This window comes from Musa acuminata, chromosome BXJ3-3 (genome assembly GCF_036884655.1).
Source record: "Musa acuminata AAA Group cultivar baxijiao chromosome BXJ3-3, Cavendish_Baxijiao_AAA, whole genome shotgun sequence".
Taxonomy (NCBI): domain Eukaryota; kingdom Viridiplantae; phylum Streptophyta; class Magnoliopsida; order Zingiberales; family Musaceae; genus Musa; species Musa acuminata.
The window spans coordinates 37494571-37514617 of record NC_088351.1 but is presented as its reverse complement, the minus strand read 5'-3'; the positions used below and the strand labels follow the sequence as shown (position 1 = coordinate 37514617).

The 20047-nt window shown below is 39.4% G+C and overlaps 4 protein-coding genes across 4 annotated transcripts; 3 read left to right on the top strand and 1 right to left on the bottom strand.

Annotated features, from left to right (window-relative positions):
• The first annotated feature begins 223 nt into the window (after positions 1-223).
• Positions 224-736, top strand: LOC103980013 (histone H4). Its single transcript, XM_009396302.3, has one exon. The coding sequence runs from the start codon at positions 239-241 to the stop codon at positions 548-550; it is 312 nt and encodes a 103-aa protein (XP_009394577.1). The 5' UTR covers positions 224-238; the 3' UTR covers positions 551-736.
• A 1297-nt stretch (positions 737-2033) lies between these two features.
• LOC103980014 (uncharacterized) lies at positions 2034-4426 on the top strand. The gene has a single exon (XM_009396303.3). The coding sequence runs from the start codon at positions 2186-2188 to the stop codon at positions 4151-4153; it is 1968 nt and encodes a 655-aa protein (XP_009394578.2). The 5' UTR covers positions 2034-2185; the 3' UTR covers positions 4154-4426.
• A 5224-nt stretch (positions 4427-9650) lies between these two features.
• LOC103980125 (fasciclin-like arabinogalactan protein 14) lies at positions 9651-10475 on the bottom strand. The gene has a single exon (XM_018823265.2). It carries the CDS (start codon positions 10473-10475, stop codon positions 9651-9653), a length of 825 nt encoding a protein of 274 aa, XP_018678810.2.
• Positions 10476-11262: 787 nt separating this feature from the next.
• LOC135632899 (probable homogentisate phytyltransferase 1, chloroplastic) lies at positions 11263-19345 on the top strand. The gene is made up of 13 exons (XM_065141754.1): positions 11263-11427; positions 13604-13875; positions 14017-14100; positions 14196-14270; positions 14470-14553; positions 14932-15021; positions 16712-16813; positions 16955-17050; positions 17717-17788; positions 17871-17966; positions 18572-18676; positions 18886-18994; positions 19113-19345. Exons 1-12 carry the CDS (start codon positions 11361-11363, stop codon positions 18925-18927), a joined length of 1185 nt encoding a protein of 394 aa, XP_064997826.1. The 5' UTR covers positions 11263-11360; the 3' UTR covers positions 18928-18994; positions 19113-19345.
• Positions 19346-20047: the final 702 nt, after the last annotated feature.

The window sequence follows — 20047 nt, the reverse complement described above, 5'->3', positions numbered from 1 at the left end:
ACGCCTAAATGCTAAATTTAAAGGTAAATATGAGGGAGGGTTATTTAAAGGTACCTCAATCCGAGTAGGAGCTCGCTTCAACCAATGAGAAGTCAGATCGGGTAATCAGACGGTCAGAAATACAAACAGATGCTTCCCACGGATCGCTTCCGCATCTGACGGTCAGCTTGAGCGCGTGCAGTCCATAAAAGAACCTTCGACCACGAGTCGCCCATCCACAGCCGAGAGGGGGAAAGAGATGTCGGGACGCGGGAAGGGAGGGAAGGGTTTGGGGAAGGGCGGGGCGAAGCGGCATCGGAAGGTGCTGCGGGACAACATTCAGGGGATCACGAAGCCGGCGATCCGGCGGCTGGCCCGGCGGGGTGGGGTGAAGCGCATCTCGGGGCTCATCTACGAGGAGACCCGCGGCGTGCTCAAGATCTTCCTGGAGAACGTCATCCGCGACGCCGTCACCTACACGGAGCACGCCCGCCGCAAGACCGTCACCGCCATGGACGTCGTCTACGCCCTCAAGCGCCAGGGCCGCACCCTTTACGGCTTCGGCGGATAGGCGCCGGCCCTCCTCGCTCTGCCTAGAGGAAGAAAGAGATAGCGCGTTGGATTAGGGCTTGATTTCCTCTTCTTCCTCATTTCTGCTTTGGTTTGATGGAGATGTCGAACGAAATGCTCCGCGCTTGTGGGTGATTGTAAACTTGTAGTCTTTCGTAGAATTGTCGATCACAGCCGTTGGTTTTCATCTCTTCTGTTTTATCTCCCCTTATTTAAACCTCGAAAGTGAACGAAATCGCTCGATTTGATTTTGATGTCGAGAAGGATCGAGAGACGGATTAAACCAAGATGCTATATGTGTGCTTTAAATTGGCTCAACTTTGCAACTTACACCCTATCATATAGGAATTGACAAATATTCTTGTCAGGTGCCGATCGCCTCGAATGATTCGAGGCACACAAGAAATTTAGAACCGGAAAATCTTCAAATGTTAAAAAAGACTTGTTATTGATTCATAATATTATATTAGATGAATATAAAAATTATATTTTTGAATAGAGATATAAATGAGAAGATCTACGTAGAACTACCTAAAGCTTGTAAATTTAAAAAACTTTTTATGACATTTAAGTAAGCTTATAAATAATGATATGTAAAATTTTATAATATTATTATTTAATATAAGTGATAGTAAAATTTATTATATTAGTTTTGTACATGAGTAATATTTTGCTTGACAATAACGATCTAAATTTATTATATAAAATCAAGATATTTCTTATCGATATTATTAAGATAATGAATATGAATAAGATAATTTATGTTATTTGTTAGCATTGAGATATTTAAAGATATATCTTAATGATTATTAAGACTGTCTCATAAAAGATATATTGATGAAGTTTTAGAGAGATTTGGTATATAATTTTATTTTTAATAATAATATACTATTATTAAAGATGAAAATTTTAATCAAAATCAAGAATAATTTAGAAAGGAATCAAAAGAATTATACTTTTTATGCATATATAGTTAAAAGCTTTTTATGCATTTATATTGCATACTTCCTTAAGTGACATTAAACTCCTTTCTCTTTATTTTATTATTAGCTCTTAAATAGTGTCATTGTCTTTTCTCTTGATAGTTTATAACACCTCATTATTGTTGTGAAGAATATGATTTTCTCTTATTTTTAATTAATTTTTCCCTCACACATAATCCATAGTCACATGGTGAGTGCATTTCCTTTTATAAGAATCTTTATCAAATTTACTATTGGGCATAATATTTATTAGGAACAATTATAAATATAAGTAAAATCCATAACACATTTTGCATATGATTATTATACTAAAGTTGTAAGCATGCATTTTGTTAATATAATCTTAACCTATTATAAAATAATATAAGTATATAATAAATATATGGAGGTTGAAGTGAAGTCTGTGCATGTATTCCCTCCAAACAAAGTACGCATACTAATTTCTATGCGTATGTCCCCGCACCCAAGGCATCAAATCTATGCGGCGACTTTTCTCTTCCCTTTCTCTCACTACATCTGAGATTGGAGAGAGCCGTCCCCCTTCCCCGTCCTTCCGCCTCCGATCCCGATCCCTCCCCTTATAAATTTGCAATCCCTAAAGAGATCTGAAACCTAATCAATCCAAGAAGGGTTTGCTTGTCCGATCGATCGCCATGGCGTGTCTCGCGCTCTCCTTGCAGCCGGCCAATGGCCCCGATATCCTCCTCCAGACTCGCGAGTGGTTCCCTCCCGCCCGCGCCCTCGCTGCCCTCTCCGCCTTCCGCCACACCCGCCTCTCCCTCTCCCCGTCGGCCGCCGGCCCCGCCCGCGGCCTCCCCTCTTCTTCCTCCGCCGTCCCCGCCTCGTCCCCTTCCCCTTCCGCCGACGATCTTGATTCCTCCCTCGGAGACGATCCCCTTGCTGCCTCCGGTGGCCAGCTCGTCGTCGGCGTCGAGAGCAAGTATCGCGTTGTCTATCGACTAGTCAACTCGGTTTATGTCCTCGGCGTCACCACCGCCGACCACCACTCCAACCTTTTCGAGTGCATTAACACCGTCAACCAGGCCGTCTCTGTCGTCGTCGCCGCCTGCCGTGGCGTTGACGTCACCCCGGAGAAGCTCCACCGGAAGTACCCTGAGGTGTACATGGCCCTTGATATCGTCCTCCGCGGCGTCGGCAGCGTCCGCCTCGCCTACATCCTCTCTTCCATCCACGGCGACAACATCGCCAAGATGGTGCACACCGCCATTGACGCTGAGAACCGCGTCCGCGGCGCCGACTCCTGGGCCGGTGGCGCCGAGGCCCTCGCTACGGAGCGCCGCGCCAACCTCGAGGCCTTCTCCTCCGCCTTTTTCGAGCTCCCCACCGAGACCCTCGCCGCCGGGGACGAGGTCGCCGTCTCCATCGCCCCCGCCACCACCTCCCTCACCGAGGACCAGCAGCAGAAGGACCAGACCGAGGAGGCCGCCCCGGAGGAAAAGGATCCCTTCGCCGCCAGCGAGCGCATCAACAAGCCCGACGAAGCCCTCGTCGGAGGGTTCAAGAAGAGCAAAGATCAGACCGCCAGCACGGCGGATCCGACGCTGGCCCTTGCCGGGCTCGAGGTCACGACTCTCCCTCCGGCCGAAGCCACGAAGCCCACTTTCATCGGGGTGGAAGGGTTCGAAGGGGACTACGGTGGAATCGAGTTTGGCAACGAGGAGGCGTCCCTCTCGGAAGCATTTGAAGGCATTGAAGGGAACACTCCATTCGGAGGTGGGCTCGATGCATCGGAATTCATAACGACCACGAAGAAGACTACCCAGGCCCAGGGTCTTACCGGTCTCGAGCTCCTTGCCACTGGCCCGAGCCCTGCGGCTGCTACTGCCGCTGCGGCAGCGGGAGCTGGCACACCTCTGGAGAATCTCCTGGTAACAAAGACAAAGGAGATGACGGGTCCTGAGATGTTCATTTCGGAGGAGATCAATGCTGAGTTCAGGGAGTCTCTTCTTGCTCGTGTGGGCTTGAAAGGCACCATCTTCCTGAGAACGTTGCCACCGAAGAAGGCTGCTGGGAAAGAGACGGAGTTCTCCTTCCGACTGGAAGGCACCTCAAGCATTAAGAGGGCGGTACTGCAAAGTTCTCGTGTTAGCAGCCTTCAGAACGGACTGTTTCACGTTAGGACTCCATCTATGGAAGATCCCATACCACTCATTCTTTATAGCTTGCAGCCTCGTTTGACTCCACTGCCACTGAGGCTTCGACTCGTGAAGCGCCACACTGGGAAGCTTCTCAGAGCAATGATACAGTATGTCTCCAACCCGTCATTGCCCATGCCATTGACCAATGTGACCTTTATTCTGAAGCTTCCAGTTGAGCCAACTTTGCTTGAGGTTTCACCAAAGGCGATTCGTGGAGAGAAGGAGATTAGGTGGCATATCTCTGATGTTCCTCTCAAGGGTCCTCCAGGTCGGCTGAGGGCAAAAATGCCAGTTGATCAGGATTCTGCAGACGGTGAACTTGATGTCAATGGGATGGTGAATTTCTCTTCTCAAGGGTCTATGACGCTGTCTGGTGTATGTCTTAGGCCAGTTTCGGATGGCATTGCACACTTCAATGAGGTTAGCCATATTTATGCTAGTGGGACTTATTTGTGCACTTGACCAGCAACCATGGTTCACATTGTGAAGGCTTGCGATCAGTTCTTTCACAATGATTTATCAAGTTGCTAGAGAGTGACAGAATTTCATGTGTAATAAATTTGGCTTTGGTATAGCTGGTTCAACTACTTCTGTGTTCTTCGGCATGTATTCTTTTGGCTTTCTGGATGTTATTTGAGTTGAAATGAGGTAGTGCTTTATGTAATAGCTTAAATATTGAACAGTGTATGGGTGTCATTGTGTTTGATTGTTCTTTTAAAATTTTTTCTGGCCTGACATTGATACTTTAAACATGAATTGCATGAAACTAGTGGGGGTTACTGAACTGCATTGGTGGTAGTTGTCTTTCTTTATCTGCATGTTATGTTCATGGTCTTATATCTAAGTGCACATGATCTACCAAATTTGAAGGATACAATGATACTGTTTTTTACTACTGTTCACCTCATCATCAACTTTATGTATGATGAAATTTCCTGCTGCCTGGTGGTTTTATCTTCTGGCATATGTTCTCTGAATATAAGTTTGTATTATTTTCATTAACATACTGTTTTCAATTAGAAGTAGTTTCTGTCTTGTATGGGTTAGATCAATTGGGAAATTGGATGAAGTTTCTCCAATCCTAGTCATGAAACATGAAAAAATTGAAGATTCTGATGTCTGTGAAAAAGTTGAAGATTCATGTTAGGTACACCTGGGACTAAGTTTGTAACCAAAATCCAAATCAGTTTTTGTATGTATTGAAGTTGGGCCTAGACAGAATCTGTTCTTGATGCTGAATTTGTTTCAGATAATTTTTTTTGCTGGAATCAAGTATTTAAAAGGTTATTTTAAATTTCACTATTCTGTAATTGGGTGGATTGCTTGTTTCGTGGCATGCGAGTAACAGTTCTCATTCCAATCTGAAGTTAAATATTTCTCTGTTCTCCTTGGCTAGTTTTACTTGTTTCCCTAAGGTCTTCTGATGATGTTCTGTTCTCGATCATTTATAAAAAGGTCAGTATTATTTTTTACTAATACAAATGAATCATCTAGATGGCCATATGCAAGTAGGGTTCATGTATTTGTCATTTTCTTGTGGCATGAATTCCTCGACATTCTGACCACATATATGTCATTGAAAATTTAATCACAGCAACGGAACGAAAACTTTGCAGATAGAACAATGACTACTGTGTTTGCCCTCAACTTTCTCTGTAAATCTGTCAAATCTTTTATCAGTTAATACAAAAATATTTTTCGGTTCTTTGGTTCTTACATTTTTCTTGATGTGGTATATTTGTTAGCATGCCTAAATGCTGTTATGCAGTCCACTCATGTATAGTCCAATGATTTTTATGTAGAAACAGAAATTTATGCAGTCCTGGTTGAGTCAAGCATGAGCTGAATCAGTTATGTATTTCCTTTTGGTACTTCCTAATGAATTTTTATGGTTAGATAGAGCATCTGTTTTAGGGTCTTTGTAGGTATTCTTTCGGAACTGTAACATTGCTACAGTTCTTATTCTACAAATAGTTTTGTCGGGGAGAACAGTTGAGTCATTAGAAATCAAGTTTTCTGAGTTCTAAATGTTACTTTTGATTGGATTTTATGATGTTACTAATTTTGGAAGTTGTGCCATAAGCTTTGCCCTAGATTGAGTAGTATTTGACTCTAGAAAATCTACACTTGAGGCTGTTAGGTTAATATATAAGAATTACTGGCATTGGATGATGCTTTGAGTTGAGGACTTTGGTTGCATTAAAATCCATGGTTTAACTTTACAAGCTAAGATAATTTGGAGAAGGCATATGACAGCATGCCATATGAGCAAAGCTGGATCAGAGGGTGTGGTCAAGGTTACAGTCTTTCTCACCAGAGTTGAGTGAAGAACAAAAGACTGTCAAAACACAAGAGGGACGGCGCCACAGTGCCATGATCATGTTATCTTGGATGACTGGACAGAGGGAAGGGGGTGAGTGAGTATTGGTAAGAAAAGAAAAAAAAACCTTTTTCATTCAGAGTGAGAAATAGGAGAAATGGAACTCCAATGTCTCCAAAATATAGGACTAGTTTTTGGGTAAATAATGTTTAAGCTCAAACAAATGCACAGAATTAAATATTTCCAAGCAAGAAAGGATTTATTGAACCATTTTATATGATGAACATAATTTCTTGTATTGTTGAAACAGCTTTATTTGTTACCTTTTCTACTCTCATTTCTTTGTAATCCATGTATCATATTTTGTCACTTCTTTGAATCCTCTATTCTTTTCCCCTATTAATCACTTTCTGAGCCCTTCTCAACTTAGACTTATTTTCATGGTAATTAAGCCAATGGCACAACAATTTTTTTTTGCACACATATATTTCTTTATTATCTATGTCAAAAATAAAAATTGATAAAAGTAAAACACAAATGTTCCTTTGCTGGGTTAGACCAGTTAGATATCTAACTATCTATCTGATCATTTCTGACTTGTATTTACAACTATTGGTTTTAACATAGTTGTTTTCTACCAAATTGGTACTGGAACCCGTGGTTTCCATTATTATGACTAATGTGAACCTTGTTCATATGTTGGATATGCATCAAAACTTCCCAACCTATCCTTCTCAATTATGACACAACCACTGTTCCACTTTTTTTTTTCTTTTGTTTACTCCAGAAAACAAGAAAAGTTCATAGATTTGTTTGCATTGGACAGCCTTATTGGTAAAACACTTTTCATACTCTATTGGATTCAATTGTATTGGGTAATTATAAATTGTTGATGGAAGCGATAATAGCAAATGTAACAAGGATAGAAGTTGACAAGGTGAACCAGATTAGGGATTCCAAATTTATGTGAAAGAAACTTTGTCTTAAAAGGAGACCGAAAATGCAGATCACAAGATTGGGCCTTTGCTGGTTGATAATTTACTTGATGTACAGCTAGAACATATGCATCTGATCGCCTAATTTAAGTTTTTGTGATAGGCTGGTGATCTTTTCTACAGGGCATAAACAGAACGTGAAAGAGAGCATTATGATTAAATGGAACCCATCACCAGATCATGATGGTCCAAGTGTTAGTTATGGAATTAGATTCATTAAGATCCCAAGGGTTCATTGACGTACCAGAAGCAAAGTCACAAATGTCTATATTTAAGGAAAGTTCATGTGAAACAAAGTCTAACCGTGTGCATTTCTTTGGTATTTTTCGATCATATCTCATAATATATATTTAGTGTTTAGAGCCCTTTCTATAGTCATATCTATTCTTTTAAGTCAGATTTTAGGTGGGCTAATTACATATTACCCCCCTGTAGTTAGATCTCTTTAATATTCTAGTCCCTAGGCTTAAAAAATTTACATTGGAATTCTTATAATTATAAAAGTGAAACATCTAGCTCCATTTACCATAAAGTCAGTGGTTTTATCGACGAAAGCACAAAAACGATAAACAAAAAAGTAATTTTAACATCCTAGTTACGTTTTCGATGGTGGCTGACAACGACGTTGTTGGGGGTCACGGGTGGCTGTTGTGGATGAGGAGGGAGAGTAATGGCGAGAGGTAAAGCGACAACGTAGATGTCGACACTTTGCATCTGTGTCGGTGCTGCTTGGAAATTACGTCGGTGCCGACGTAGATGCAGAGCGGCTAAAGGGCCGGTTGGTATCTACATCGGCATTGATGCGGAGCGTCGACATCTGCATCGTCGCCTCACCTGTCGTCGTCACTCTCTCTCCTCATCCACAATATCCATCGTTTCATGCTTTCGTCGATAAAACCGACAACGTTATGGTAAATGGAGCTAGATGTTTCACTTTCATAATTATAAGGATTCTAATGTAAATTTTTTATGTCCAGAGACTTGGATACTAAAGAGGTCTAATTACAAGAGGTAATATGTAATTAGCCCGATTTTAGGCACTTGTTTATGTGAAGTTTGTTTTTACAAATAATCTCATGTGGTAACAAACTTTCTAAAACAAGGACAGTTCAAGAATGTATTTTGTCCTAGGTTGATATGGATTTCGAGTATTTTTGTATAATACATTGTGTGAGGGCCTTCTGGATCGAGCTATATAATTTGTGGGTAATTGATATTTTTCTTTGTCCTAGCTTTTTCTGCTGTTTCTTTACTCTCCTTCCTGTCTTATTTGATCAAATTTCTGTGGCATGAGAAAAACAAACAAGTAATTTTCATCTGATTCCTTTTCTTTTGCCTAAATCACTCACTCATTCCATTTCTTTTGGATTTTTTAAAAAATCATACCTGCATCATAATATATCTGTTTTCGCATCATTTCTGCTCCTAAATCTTATGAGCAGAAATAAATATTTCCTTTGCTATTTTATATCAGATCTGACTCTATGCTTATCAGATCAGATCTAGATCCTCTGTTACTGATTTATGACATAAGCTGTGCTCTGCTGCGCCATTGCCTGTATTTGAAAACGTGGTGCTTTAGAGTAGGTTTGGCAATCTTCAAGGTGATAATTTGAAAACATGGCTCTGCTTCAGTTGGGCCGGTATGTATCAACCGGTAAATGGTCTGGCCATGTGCTGATATTAAAATGTGCAGCTCTTTTAAATTTTGTATTATATTATTAATGAATGGTTTAAGCTGATATGTTCTCTAATATATGTGTTCTACCAGTTTGATACTTAGTGTGGATATATGTTAATTTCATAGGTTGGTGTATGCCGGATGAAATATTTAGCTCTAGACTTGTACCGTTTCATTCATTTTGATTTTTTGTTGTTTTGTTTTGTTTCTGAATGTTCTAAGTCAATATTTGGTCCCATAATGCTGATACCATACCTGCAGTCATTTGCCAAAGCTGGTACTTACACTTGTCTGCATTTAACTGATGAAGAAACAGATGGGAAGACAAACATTAGTTCATGAGCCTTGTTGATGTAGTTGGAATGATCTTGTTGATGATGCTTCATCTTTTGTTTACTCATATTCTGGTCTGATCTTGGTCCTTGTTAGAAACTAACCTGTTTAAAGTTAAGTCTTTGTAGTTCAAATTGGCTTAAGATAATGGTGTTCAGATTGTTGATTAATGAATGAAATATATATTGTATAGAAATTGGCACAGGTTTTCCTTCATGTAAGACTCTTTGATGCTATTGGTTTCTCAAAGTAATCTGATGATGGTGGATCATAACATGGTTTTCTTCATAGAAGTGATTGCCCAAATTAGCTGTTTTCAAGCATGAAATAATTTTGTGCCCTGTGTGCCAGGATAGGTCACCAGTAAAGATTCTTACTCTCCTTATGCATTTTAATTCTGCTTGGAACAAAGCATGTTATCTGAAATAGTTTAATCTTCTGGGACAAAATTTTCATAGAGTTTGCCTTTGGTGCTTACTTATTTGTTGGTAATGTTGGATGATTTTGATTTCCTGCAACTCTAGTAGTTGAGCTCTCAGTCATGCCTCTAATGCAAGCCTGCTTTAGCTGTAGACCTAAGCCCATGCAAGAAACATGCATGTGTTGCCATGTACGTGAGCTGGACCCCTCCTAACTCATCCACAGAAACCCTAATATGGCAAAACCCATGGCAGCGGCAGCTCCACCACCGACAGCCAGGCCGTCAGCGGCCGAGGATTCACCTGTGGGGCCATCGGCGACGTCGGATGGAGCTCCAGCCGGTGAGCCATCGGCGGCCATTGCGTCTGCCGGAGATGTCGCAGGAGCTCCTGAAGTCGGTGAGTCCTCTGACGGGGACTTTGCGTTGGAAGCCGGGGACGCTGCAGCCTCCGATGGGGCCAGTGATGGCGCTGCTGACTTCGACGTCGCAGGAGACGCTATGGGCGCTGCCCCGTCGCTGAGGCCGGGTGGAACGATGACGCTGCTGATCTCGACGACCGAAATGTTGTAGGGCTGGGTCGCCAAGACCTTCACGAAGTTGGCGTCGAGCGACGACCCCGGCACGGCGGAGCCGAACGATACCTGCCCGTTATCCATGTCTGTCACGTTGAGGAAGCCGCTCCGGCCGGAGGCGACGCCGCTGGACTGGAAGAGGGTGGTGAGGATGGCGCTGCGGTTGCGGAGCTTGTGGAGCTTGTCGCCGTCGTAGTAGTCGAGGACGACATGCAGGGAGAGGATCTTCTTGAGGACGTCGGTGGGCTGGCCGGAGGCCGACGAGATGGCGCCGTTGTTGACGGCAAGGACGGTGATGGTCTTGCGGCTGTTGATGTCGGAGGCTAGCTGAGTTCGAGTGAGGAGGTCGCTGAAGGTGGAGAAGTCGGGGAACTTAGCGAGGATGGTGGTGATGTTGTGGGAATCTGCCAAGGGGAAGAGAAGGAAGGGGAGGAAGAGGAGGAGGGTGAGTTGTCTAGCCATGGTTTCGAGGTCTTCTATAAGCCGAAGAACACGTTGGAGGAGGATGATATATATACACAGGTCTGCAAGGTGAACATTTGGGTGGCAGAAAAAGTAGAGAGTGGAAAGCGCTGTGGTTGACCTCTCCAAATCGTTTCTATATATGCAGCGGTTTGACCTTTTCCGTGGGATAAAACAATCCGTTGACTCACGATTGACCTTTTTTGTCGCCTTTTGCAAATAATACAACCGAAATTTGAACTATAAAATTATTTTTTATTGATATTTACTTTTTTGGTAATTAAATTATTTTTAGTTGGAATATCACTTAATTCCTCGAACGGGTAGAACTCAAAGCCCACGTACCCACTGATAATGGCTTTTGGGACCCACCGTTGGAGCCATCCTGATCCAATCATAGTACAGGTACGTGTTCGGTTGCTGTCAGAAATTGACTAACGTACGATTTAGTACAGTGATGTAATTTTACGTAGAAGTCCTTGACATCTGGTTATTTATAAGTAACCCTATCATCAGCCTTTTCCTTGGCATAAGCTACTGTTTATGATATGATGAGATACTTATCCAAAATTAGTGGCCAAACACAATTGTTGTAATTCATGGGGGATTAATATGGAGTAATAGATTTGTATTAATTTTTTATTGTCAAGCAGTTAAATTTATTTTTTTATGGATGTTTTTAATGAGGACTAATATGAGAATATGTTAAATATTGTAGTCCTTTTCTGCAAAATAGATGTACTTACTGCACTGCCTACTTTATGGCTCTTTTGTCTGCGCTCGCGACGAGCAGAAGGGGGAAAAAGATTCGACTTGGCGGTCGGCGGTAGCTCGACCTTTTCGTTTTCTTCGAGCTCTCCGTGATTCGCCGAGGAGTGCAGGACGATGGACTCGCTTCTTCTCCGGCCCTTTTCCTTCTTTCCTTGCCGCTCCTCACGTTGTTCTCGACGAGGTACGCGCACAAAATCGACGGAGACCCTCGGAAAGATTGGTTCTTTTGCCTGCAGGAAAGCATGGTCTTGATTCGAGATGGGAATGTCTGGTAGATTCGGAATCCGATGTTAGAATTATTTGGGTCAAAAACAGTGGGCGATCGCTTGTGTTAGCTAGTAGTGTGGGTGGGCCTTTTTTTGGGTTAGTGCTCACAGGTGCTTGCTGTTCTGTACGACCTAATTTACAGATTTCCAGTGGGTGAGCTCTGACTAATATGTTTCCGATTAGTCTCGCATCCATGAAGAAGAGGCAATGCTTATTCTCCTCACCTTCTCTGTAAAAGGATATCGTTCTAGTGTAGCTTATCGAGGGTTCGGACACGGAGACGAGAATCTAATCGTTCTAGTGTTATATGATTCTTTTCTTCGTTCTTTGTTATGATTTACCTTTGATTATTTATGAGTCCGTGAGTGGCTTCAAAAAGGACATATTTTCACCCGTTTTTCAATGGCTTCTTCAATAGAGGAACATTGGATGAACAGTTGCTTTGAAAAGAAACCAGGACGCGTTTTCTACCTAAGCTTTAAAGACTACAAATTTGATTTGGATGATGAGATTCTCATTAGGGCGATTTTTGCTGTTTGCACGTCAGAAGAAACATGCAGAATAACGTAAGCATCTTGAATCAAGATAATATATTCAGGACATAAGGGGGACATTCCATGAGTAATTCTTGCTAGTGTATATGCTAATTTTTGGTATGATTGCCAATGATCCCTTTCTTTTATCGTATGAAATGAGATGTTCTGCTTTAGTTTGTTCCCGTTTGATGCAGTATTACAGAAATTGTGGCAATGATGTGGTATCTCTCATTTTGTTTGGTTTGGTATGATGCTCTTGTTTGAGGAAGTATTTACCAAGGAGAATATAGCAATGAGATCAGGTTAGACTAGTTAATTCAGTGAAGGAGTTTAGAAAGAGATGTCATTTTCTCAATTTTAATGAGAGATGCATAGTTGGCCTGAGATGACTTGCTCATTGAATGGTGCTAACATTCAGATCTTTAATGACTTCAATCTGAGTTGGAAGTTTCATCCTGAGTCAGAGAACCTTGAATTCTGGGTCATGCTAGTTTCTTAAAAAGTATTAAGAGTATTGGAATATGTTAAGGAATGCATAATTCTTGATCAGGCTACATTCCAAAGCGCATAGATTGATGAATAGTTTAGCTCTATATGCTTAAGAGCAGTTGGTTTATCAGATATGACAATGTGTCAGCTCTAATTAGGTGTGCAACATTTATCAATGCATCCGGTCATAGGTGTCTGGTTAAATATAGGAAAATATTGAGAGACAAACGACTAAATGGGCTAATCAAAGGAGTAGTATTGAGATGACTTTCCTAAGGCTGGCTAAGTAAGTGTTTTAATTATTTCTTAAGAAGAGTCGAGAAAGATGGTCTTATATGTTGTTTAAATTCATAGATAATTAAACCAGTGGCAATAAGAAAACAGAGAATTATTTTTTCCAGATATCATTGAGGAGGTCAGTGACATCTGGCATGGGTTCCAGACTCTGTTAAATCATGTCAATTTCATTTTGCAAAATTAATTTGTTAACAGGACTGAAGTATAAATCAAATTACTCAGGGTGTCTGGTTCCCTAGTCATTTGATATTGACAGTTAATATTCAAGGTTGATATGTTTGCTACGTGGTTACTAACTCCCATGCCACAAATTATGCAAAGTATTTTTTGTACTGTAAACATCTTAGTTGATCATGCACAATCCAAATGAGATATCTTGACAATTAATTACTTCCTATAACTGCATTCCTTATTTTTGTCTGTTCTCATGCTTCTTCTTGCCCTACTTAAATTTTGGTTGCTTCATTTGCAAACTTGGGTATAGTCTGGATTCCAGCTGAGCTGCAGTATTATGGTGTTTAACTGTCGAAAGGATGAAACAAAAGAGTTGCACGGATAGAAGTCTCGCAGGGGTATGGCTGCCTGCGTTGACCTGTCTAAGTTCCTTCATTGGCAGGAGTCTTCTTATGCACTGGGCCCTTTCGTTTAGTTGTATGTCTTTGTGTAGGTCTGCTGGATCCTTCTGTGGAGACTGAATATTGGTTCTGACACTGCTAGGTCAATACTTCACTTTCTTATATAGGTCTGACACATTCCTCATCCTGACAGGTTGTTATATGCCAAGCCAGTACTTAATCAGAAAAACATCCAACATCACAGTGGAATGCAGTGTTGAAGGTCTTAAGTGGGGTCCTGTCAACCATATCTTTGGACACACTGACAGAAAGTTGGTGCACAGGAGAACTAATGAATTAAGTCATCTTAATGCTGCATCAAGACACCCTTCAGGATCCAAGTCTGAAGCAAGTAGGTGGAAATCAGCATTGACTTCATTAAATGCCTTCTACAGATTTTCACGGCCCCACACAGTCATAGGAACAGTTAAGTCACAATCTTTGAAGTGAATTACTGGCCTATTGCTACATATTATCTGCAAGTATCCTGCTTCTAGTTTATCAATTGGCATCCTGTTCTTTTCATGAGCACTGCTACACATAATAAGAGACTATTGTCTTTGACAGATAACGAGCATAATCTCAGTTTCTTTACTGGCTGTTGAGAGTTTAACTGATATTTCTCCTTCATTTCTAACTGGATTGTTGGAGGTAATAGCATGAACAAAATTTTCAATTAGAAACTGTGCTTTGCCTTTTTTTTGTACTGTATCATTTTGCTGTCTCACTCTATGCTTCTCTTGCAGGCAGTTATTGCTGCACTTTTCATGAATATTTACATTGTTGGACTAAATCAAGTATATGATATAGAAATAGACAAGGTAACCATTTGGAAATAGTTATCTTGGACTCTTATCCTTATATCTGGAGTTCAATAACACAACAAGGTCACCCTAAGTCTTATCTGTTAATTCTAGTATCTTCATTCTTTATATTGTCAAACATATATCGCACTATTGCACTTTTTGTTCAACATGTTCCTCGGAGGAATTCACAATAAATTTGGTATGTTTCTTTTAGGTTAATAAGCCGAATCTCCCTCTAGCATCTGGGGAATATTCACTGAGAACTGGAGTTGCAGTTATATTAACTTCTGCTGCCATGGTAATTAGATACTTTAATTTCAAATGTGTTTTAAAGAACCACTTTCTGTAGCTTTTTGTCGTTTTTCTAATCTGTGGTAAACAAAGTAGTCCTAGTAAGGGATCTCCATAGCTTCACAAAAGTTCCATTATGGCATTTGCATTTTCTTTCTTGATCTACTCATGTATTATTTTCTACATTGAACCAAATTTGATGAAATTTTTTCGGAAGTAATGAAATGTGGTGATGGATTGATTTAATTAATTTTTCTAACAGGGAAGACAATTTTACTACGAAATATGAGGCTGCTTCTCAATGACATACTTCAATTGGAAATTAACATATTTATTGTAGCCAAGCTGTCAAAGAAAGATTCTAATCTTTACTCTCTTGTTTCAGAGCTTTGGTGTTGCATGGGTTGTTGGCTCTCTGCCGTTATTTTGGGCTCTTTTCATCAGCTTTATCCTTGGAACTGCATATTCAGTCAATGTAAGTTTGATTTCTTTTACAAACTTGCTGCTCTCAGGACATAATTTGAATGATTCCTTGAGAATATGGTGTCTATGTGGATGCTTAGTGCATTTCTTGCATGTTTATCATTTAACTGAAATTTGTGGGTTTGTTTGCTTTTGGTGAGTGTGGGAAAAAGTAAATGCAATATTGAAGTATGAGCAGATCCTGTTCTTATGGCCAAATAAATACAGCATAGCAGCGACAAAAAAGCAAGATACTCTAAGCTTGGTTCTTCATGTATGTCTAAGAAAATGTGAAAGCATCCTTGTCCGCAGCCAACCTCAATTATTGCATCCAAAACTTCATAATAGGAAAATAACCACACTAGGAATTTTAGATGATTTGATATCATATTGGCAGGCCAATTTGAGCAACTTTAGGTCTGTCCTAGGGCCCCAGCTTCTTGACCTTATAACTTAAAACTGCTTCACATCATTTTTAAATCAAGAAGTTGCCTTGCATCTAATTTTTCTTCTAAGATCAAATGTATTTAACTTTGACACTTGAAACCAATTTTTCAACCTGTAACTCAAATTACTAGTTTGATGGATTCTTGATATACAACTTTTGCATTTGTGTACATGCTGTAATTTAGGAGATTGCTGGAGACAAGCATGTGAAACAGAAGCAACATCTTGCAATCAAAAGATGGGAACTTTACATTTGGCTTATAAATTGCTTAGTTTAGTTTTAAGTTTTCACTGCTATTCTGGAAGATAATTTATCATCTGTCATTCAAATTTTATGTTTGCTTCATTTTTTTTAAGACTCAATTCTCAGGTACTCTCTATAAATGTCTTCTGAAGAAAAGTTTACTTTAACCGAGCTTTGAGTTCACATATGATCATTTTGTCTCATCAGTCATAAGTTAAAGCCTTTTAGAGGCTTCATGTGATGTCAGGAGTTGCTAAGTTGATGTTTTGATTTAATTACTTGCTTTTGCGCTGATATTCATATCACATGCATTATTTATCATCTTTGTTCTCACTTCTATCTCTTCTCTATGTTTTTCCTAAATCCTAACCTTTGTTGCTTCTGGTGGCTGAACTACATTAGAAGCCAAATGTTAAATTAATATGTATGGAACATATTTCATATCTACCTTGAATTGGTCCTGTAAACCATCTATTTGGCGGCACACATTAATATCTTTAATGTGGTGGCATCATAAATTTGATGGAAGAACTCTTGATGAAAGTTATATGTGTGAGTACGTAATACTAAATCAAATGGTTGTTTTGACACTTTTGACTTCCCAAAAAACAAGCATGTTTTTGTCAAAATCTTTAATTTGCTTTCTTGCTTTCAACATGCTGTACTTTACACCATGGGTCAGGGGGAGCTTACTACATTTTAACAAAGATTTCACGGTAGATGTAATAGGCCCATTCATTCTTATATCTTACATACTTTACTTTTGTTATTGTTCAACTTACGAAAGCCCAGTGCACATGTAGAGTTTTATGCTTAAGCAGATGCACATTCATGACTGAGGGCATTTTTCTACCGAAACAAAATTTTTAATTGGTTTTTTAATTTTTTTATTTATGCTAAAGAAATATGTATGGCATGACAATGAAATTTGGATATGCAAGACACAAAAATGATGGCGTCTCTTAGCATAATTTTTTTGGCATCGTGATGACCTTAATTCTGATTGTTACAGCTGCCATTTTTAAGATGGAAGAGATTTGCAGTTGTTGCAGCAGTCTGCATTTTGGCAGTGCGTGCTGTGGTTGTTCAACTTGCCTTTTTCTTGCACATGCAGGTAGGACATTTATATTTTCCAGGTACTGGCATGAATATAGCATGCACATTAATTTTTTATTGTTACTATTGTCTTTTCATAAGCAGAATGCTTGATTTCAATTTCATCTCACTGATGTATAATATATCATTAATGTCCCAGACATTTGTCTTCCGAAGATCAGTCAGCTTTTCGAGGCCTTTGATATTTGCAACTGCATTCATGAGCTTCTTCTCTGTTGTTATTGCATTGTTCAAGGTAATTTCTTTTTATTCTTCCATGTAAAACATTAGGTTGGATATCCCTGAATAGTTTAAAGATGAAAAACCCGACAGACAATAATCTTGGAAAGAATCAACTGGGTTAGTTAGAAATTAATACATTAGAATTGCAATTTTTTTAGTTGGGTTTTGGCATTTGACATATTTGTATTAAAGTTAATTCATTTGTGATAACCTGGTCTCTTTCATGATGCATTACATGGACTTGAATTTGTTCAACTTTTATATAGCGTATTGATGCCAACAAGTCCTGATGGCATCTGCTATAGGCCTTTCCCAGAGGGTAGCAGGTACATGACATGTTGATGAGGCAACGGTGGCTCCATACTGCAGAACATTTACTATTGAAGAAAGTTGATTAGATCTTAGATATGAAGCTTAATAGAAAATTCATGGGGTAAAGGGAAAAAGGAACATCTGTTGTCCATCTTTATCATATACTCTCCAAATAAATGTGTTGATGCAGCATGCCATAACATTGGGGTGTATAATTTTTTGCTAAAAATATACTGTACCTTTGATTTCTTCTTGATCATTATCTGCTTTGTTACTTGTTAATATTAGCTAAAAAATTTCATGATGTTACTCTCTATAATACCATAAACATGGTTCATTTCTGGAATGCAATATTGATCTTATGCAGGATATACCTGATATTGAAGGAGATCGTATCTATGGCATTCGATCTTTCAGTGTTCGGCTGGGTCAGAAACGGGTATCCTAACAAAGAATATTAATCGTTCGTTTAATTTTAGATAATTTTTGTTCATTATCCTGATTATTTCGTCTTTTTGTAGGTGTTTTGGATTTGTGTGTACCTCCTTGAGATGGCTTATAGTGTCGCTATGGTGATTGGAGCCACTTCATCCTGCATATGGAGCAAGTTTGTAACTGTAAGTGACCAATTTGGAATTAGTATGCAGTTAGTCTATTGTGTTATATGCCACAATTGATTTCTTTGCTTGCTTTTGATGTTATGCCTTCTTTTCCGCCTTGTGGTCATTCATTAACCCAAAATTTTATTTTGTTTCACAATCAAATTTCAGTTGTTAAAAGGGCAATTGACGATAATTCATGAACGCAGTCACCATGGGAAGCATGTTGTAGGTATCATTGAACAGATTGATGGTTACACCAGTCATATCAAACAAGTTACTTAAATGCACAATAGCTTGCCTTGCATCAATTTTTTCTGCAATCACTAATTAAAAAAAGCTCATTATTCCTCAAGATAATTAGAAATCTGATTCTTAATTGCTGTTATTCAATCATGAAATTGTTGTAATAATGTTTCGGAAGGTTTCTGATATTCTTGTCAACATTCAAATCTATACCCCACCCAAAGTTATAATTAGGTTCTATAATTATAACTTTGGGTAGTGTTCTATTCTGTTTCTTTGGTTTTTTTTTTTTTTTCACAAAGTTAGAAAGAGGGTGGAGGTGGGGTGGAATCTGCTTGAAATTTTATTTGTCAATAAGAACCTTATTGGCTTTGCAGGTTTTGGGCCATGCAGTCCTTGCTTCAATCCTCTGGAAACGTGCTAGATCCCTTGACCTTATGAGTAAAGCTGCAATAACATCTTTTTACATGTTTATTTGGAAGGTAAACTGTCAGATGTTTGGAACTGTTACTTGACTATGGTTTTAGGTTCTGCTTTTGGATTTGTATCTCCTTTTATCAAAAAACATCTTAACATTGGTAATTGCATAAAACAAACAGTTGATGCTTTTGTTGCTTTGGTTGCAAACTATCATTAAGAAGTGGAATATGTTTTCTACAGTTGGACGCATTATATCTTCTGTTGTTTGCAGCTCTTTTATGCAGAGTACTTGCTCATTCCACTTGTGAGATGATTTTGAGAGTACATTGAAATTTCAAGTTGGCTGCCCTTTTCTATGTTGAAGTGACTGGACAAAAAGAGTAAGTTAACCTCTAGCTCTCAGTAGCTCAGGTTGTGCAGCTTTGATCCTGATTTACATTGATTCCCTTACATTATCTATTATGTTATCATTAGTCAAGTTTTATTAATGGATTGCAGGTTCTTTGGCGCTTTACAGTTCTCAATGGCGGCAAAAGATTCATGTAGACATCCTATTCGCGAGCAATTTGAGAACATGTTTGCATGGAGCACAGATCAATATGCATTCCTTTCATCAGAAGAACTTCTTTCTTTCTATATCGTCTTTATTTTCCCTAACATTTTTGTTGTTTCTTTAATCACTACAACTAGTTTTGGAACTTTTCAATTATGTGAAATCTTTCAATCATAAATTTTGGATTGCACCCAGAAGAAGTCTCATCGAATGAACAACACATATGTTGGGAATGCTCATAACTGTAACTTAGCTCACCTTTATTTCCACTTGAGTTAAACCTTCATCCATTCTGAAATTTCTTAAATGTTCACATAGCACCAGATTTTCTTTTCCATGCCAAAAAGAGGTATGTCTCATGTTGATCTTTTCAATTTTAATGAACAAGTTGATCTGCTCAAAATGCTACACCAGTTATCAGCAATCTGCTGCAACATAAGATGAGATTATCTTCAGGAAAAAAACTGCTCTCTTGTCTCTACACAGAAACATATGCAAGTACAGTGGTCGACTGGAGCATGAATCAATTATGGGCTCTGTTTCAGCTGGGTGAGGGACAGTGTGCATAAAATTTCAGAATTAGTTTACCACATAAGAGAGGCTATTTTATCAGATTGTGGTGTCCTTTCTAAAGAATAAGTTCATCATTCTTGTGATGGCCTACAAAGGAACCGGGTCGGTTTATAAATGTAGTTGTTCTTGGTCATCTCTGTGGATATTAATCCTTTTTCATATCATATAGGTCTATTTGCAGTCTTTAGGGGTTAATTTTGTAAGTTAACATGAAGGATGGTACCAATTAGGGCTCAAGAAGCTGAGTCTCAGGTGTTTGTGTGAAAATTTTCGAGCTATTACGTGTCGTCATTCTCTGAAGATCTTG

Excerpts from the sequence above, each read along its gene's own strand:
- LOC103980014 (XM_009396303.3), top strand. The coding sequence starts at position 2,186 with ATGGCGTGTCTCGCGCTCTCCTTGCAGCCGGCCAATGGCCCCGATATC.
- LOC135632899 (XM_065141754.1), top strand. The coding sequence starts at position 11,361 with ATGGACTCGCTTCTTCTCCGGCCCTTTTCCTTCTTTCCTTGCCGCTCC. Across the intron at positions 13,876-14,016 it reads CCCACACAGTCATAGGAACA|ATAACGAGCATAATCTCAGT; the intron begins GTTAAGTCACAA and ends TGTCTTTGACAG. Across the intron at positions 14,101-14,195 it reads TTCTAACTGGATTGTTGGAG|GCAGTTATTGCTGCACTTTT; the intron begins GTAATAGCATGA and ends CTTCTCTTGCAG.
- LOC103980125 (XM_018823265.2), bottom strand. The coding sequence starts at position 10,475 with ATGGCTAGACAACTCACCCTCCTCCTCTTCCTCCCCTTCCTTCTCTTC.
- LOC103980013 (XM_009396302.3), top strand. The coding sequence starts at position 239 with ATGTCGGGACGCGGGAAGGGAGGGAAGGGTTTGGGGAAGGGCGGGGCG.